Genomic DNA, 2,377 nt, shown 5'->3' on the forward strand with positions numbered 1-2,377 from the left:
TCCCGGGCTCAGTTTTCACCAGCTGCTCACTATGCCGGGACTGATCTCAGAAAAACTTTGAGACAGCTGAGAGATGTACTGACGATGTTTGATGTAAGGAAAATCACCTGGCTCTCAGATGGACAACAACCTGTTCTGCCCTCTTTGAGTTTATTCACAGAATACAGTATTTTCTTAGTATTTACAATCTCTGTAACAGTAGCATGTGCCTTTTCATAAGAACATTGAATAAAACACTCAGGTTATAGTTCTGTCTAGCCCAGCATCCTATCTCAGACGCAGGCTGAAATCAGATGCCAGGCAAGAGTATATGAATAAGGGAAGCATGTAACAGCATTTCCCCAGAATACTGTCTCAGCCTTCAGCACTTTGTCACCCAGCCTGTAGACATGACTCCAGAATGAATTTGTGTAAAGAATTGCCACGTCTTCTTCCATGCTGTTCTTCATGCATGATGCTCCCTTGTGAGTTCCCTGGTCACAGCTGTGCACTAAAATGAGGTTTGGTGTTGGTGTAGTCAGCTGCACTGACACACATCTCTTCTCTTCTCTTCTCTTAAATGAGGAAGTTCATTTATAAAGCTGAAAGATACATGTCAGAGGGCATTACTCTAGGGATTTGGGATTTTTTGTTAAAAAAAAAATACAGAGAGCTTCGTATGCTACTGTGTTGCCTTAATTTTACAGGGTCCACCTTCTCGGTGGACTAATAAAAACTAATTTAAACCCATTGTGCCATCTGCAGACAGTGTTGGGAATGGCGCTCCCTCTCCGTTGCAAGGTGTTAAAGGCAGCACTGAACACCACGTACAAAGATGCAGCAACTTGAGCCGTGCCGCTAACCTTTCATCTGCATAAAAACTGATTTGTTTTTCTCATTCTTTGTTTTCCATCTCTGCCTTGGAAATTATCCCTGGCAACACTTTCATGCTCTGACTACGTAGGGATCAATCATGACTTTGCTAGAAGCCATGAGAAAAGCTTTGCTCTATCATTTCAAAAAAGCACATGGTGACTCTGCTCCCTGGACCGTTTTGCACAGAAAAGGAGAGACATAATGTCACAGAAGCTTCTTTCCTCCCATATTTTTGCAGTTAACAGGAGTGATACAACACAACATCGAAACTTTACATGTTGATCATTCCTCCTGCAGCCATGCAGCAAAAAACTCAGAGTTTCTGTTCTCTGCTTTTTTAAGTTTGGTATTTGAGTCTCAGGCTTTGACCATGTCCCACTCTTCTTTTCGAAGCACGCCTGGAGACATATTTTTGCATTCTGAAAGGCTGCTGGTTGTTTGAATGCAATTGCAAAACTTTACATTCTTCCTTGCTAGGTGCTTCCTACTAAAGGCTGTACCTCTCTGTGTGTCCTGGGCTCGAGTAACCTCCAGAAAAAATCCCAGAATTTTCACATTTTCTTTAGCTGCCATGGCCTTTGTGAATGGGAATGTGGAAGCACCTCTCACACAGACTTCAAACTCCCTGAGCTCCATTGTAGGGACTCTGTATATGGTACGCAATATACGATAGCAGGCACAAGAAGGAAACAAAATACAGATCTGTCTTTCAGCACTCTTCCCTTTGAAACCAACAGCAATATTCGTGAGTGATGGCTGATGAGTGCTTAAAAACTCTGCTAAATTTTATGTTAAAATCACGTATGCAGTGTAAAAATTATCTGTTTGTAATATCTCCCTTGCAATATTTGTTATTAACCAGTAGTGAATTTTGATAAGAAGCTTCTTCTCCTGTAACTAGGGAACTCTGGAGGATCAGATCATCAGCGCCAACCCACTGCTGGAGGCCTTTGGCAATGCCAAGACTGTGAGGAATGACAACTCCTCACGCTTTGTGAGTTCATTTCAGATTTGTTGGAATGCAGACGTCTAATACATGTCTCATTCATCGATCACTATAACCAACGGGTTGATCTGTACTGCTTGATAGGGAAAATTCATCCGGATTCACTTTGGAACAACTGGCAAGCTGGCCTCTGCGGATATCGAAACCTGTGAGTTGGAGGATGTCAGTGCATGCAGAATTTGTGCATTTATGATCTCAAGTTTACCAGGAGACTAACGGCATCTCTCTTTTGGTTAGATCTTCTGGAGAAATCCAGAGTGACTTTCCAGCTGGCCAGTGAAAGGAGCTATCATATCTTTTACCAGATCATGTCCAACAAGAAGCCGGAGCTCATTGGTGAGTGTCAGCGGTGCTGGACTTGGCTCAGCGAGCACTTTCTCTTTCCACTGTGACCTGCCCCGGTGCCACCAAAGGTGCCCTGTACACCTGCAGATCTCCTCCTTATCTCCACCAACCCCTACGACTTCCCCTACGTGAGCCAAGGAGAAGTCACTGTTGCCAGTATCGACGACAGCG

General features: G+C 43.6%; 1 protein-coding gene across 1 annotated transcript in view; it reads left to right on the forward strand.

Annotated features, from left to right (window-relative positions):
* Window positions 1-2,377, forward strand: part of LOC103918447 (myosin-3-like) — a 36,266-nt gene that overhangs the window by 2,521 nt on the left and 31,368 nt on the right. Inside the window, 4 exon segments of the mRNA XM_009325762.1 lie at window positions 1,757-1,849; window positions 1,946-2,009; window positions 2,099-2,197; window positions 2,294-2,377. The exon segment at window positions 2,294-2,377 is cut by the window's right edge and continues 3 nt beyond it. Coding sequence (XP_009324037.1) covers window positions 1,757-1,849; window positions 1,946-2,009; window positions 2,099-2,197; window positions 2,294-2,377 — 340 coding nt within the window.

The sequence above is a fragment of the Pygoscelis adeliae genome, unplaced genomic scaffold, assembly GCF_000699105.1.
Source record: "Pygoscelis adeliae isolate BGI_AS28 unplaced genomic scaffold, ASM69910v1 Scaffold81, whole genome shotgun sequence".
In the NCBI taxonomy this organism is placed as follows: domain Eukaryota; kingdom Metazoa; phylum Chordata; class Aves; order Sphenisciformes; family Spheniscidae; genus Pygoscelis; species Pygoscelis adeliae.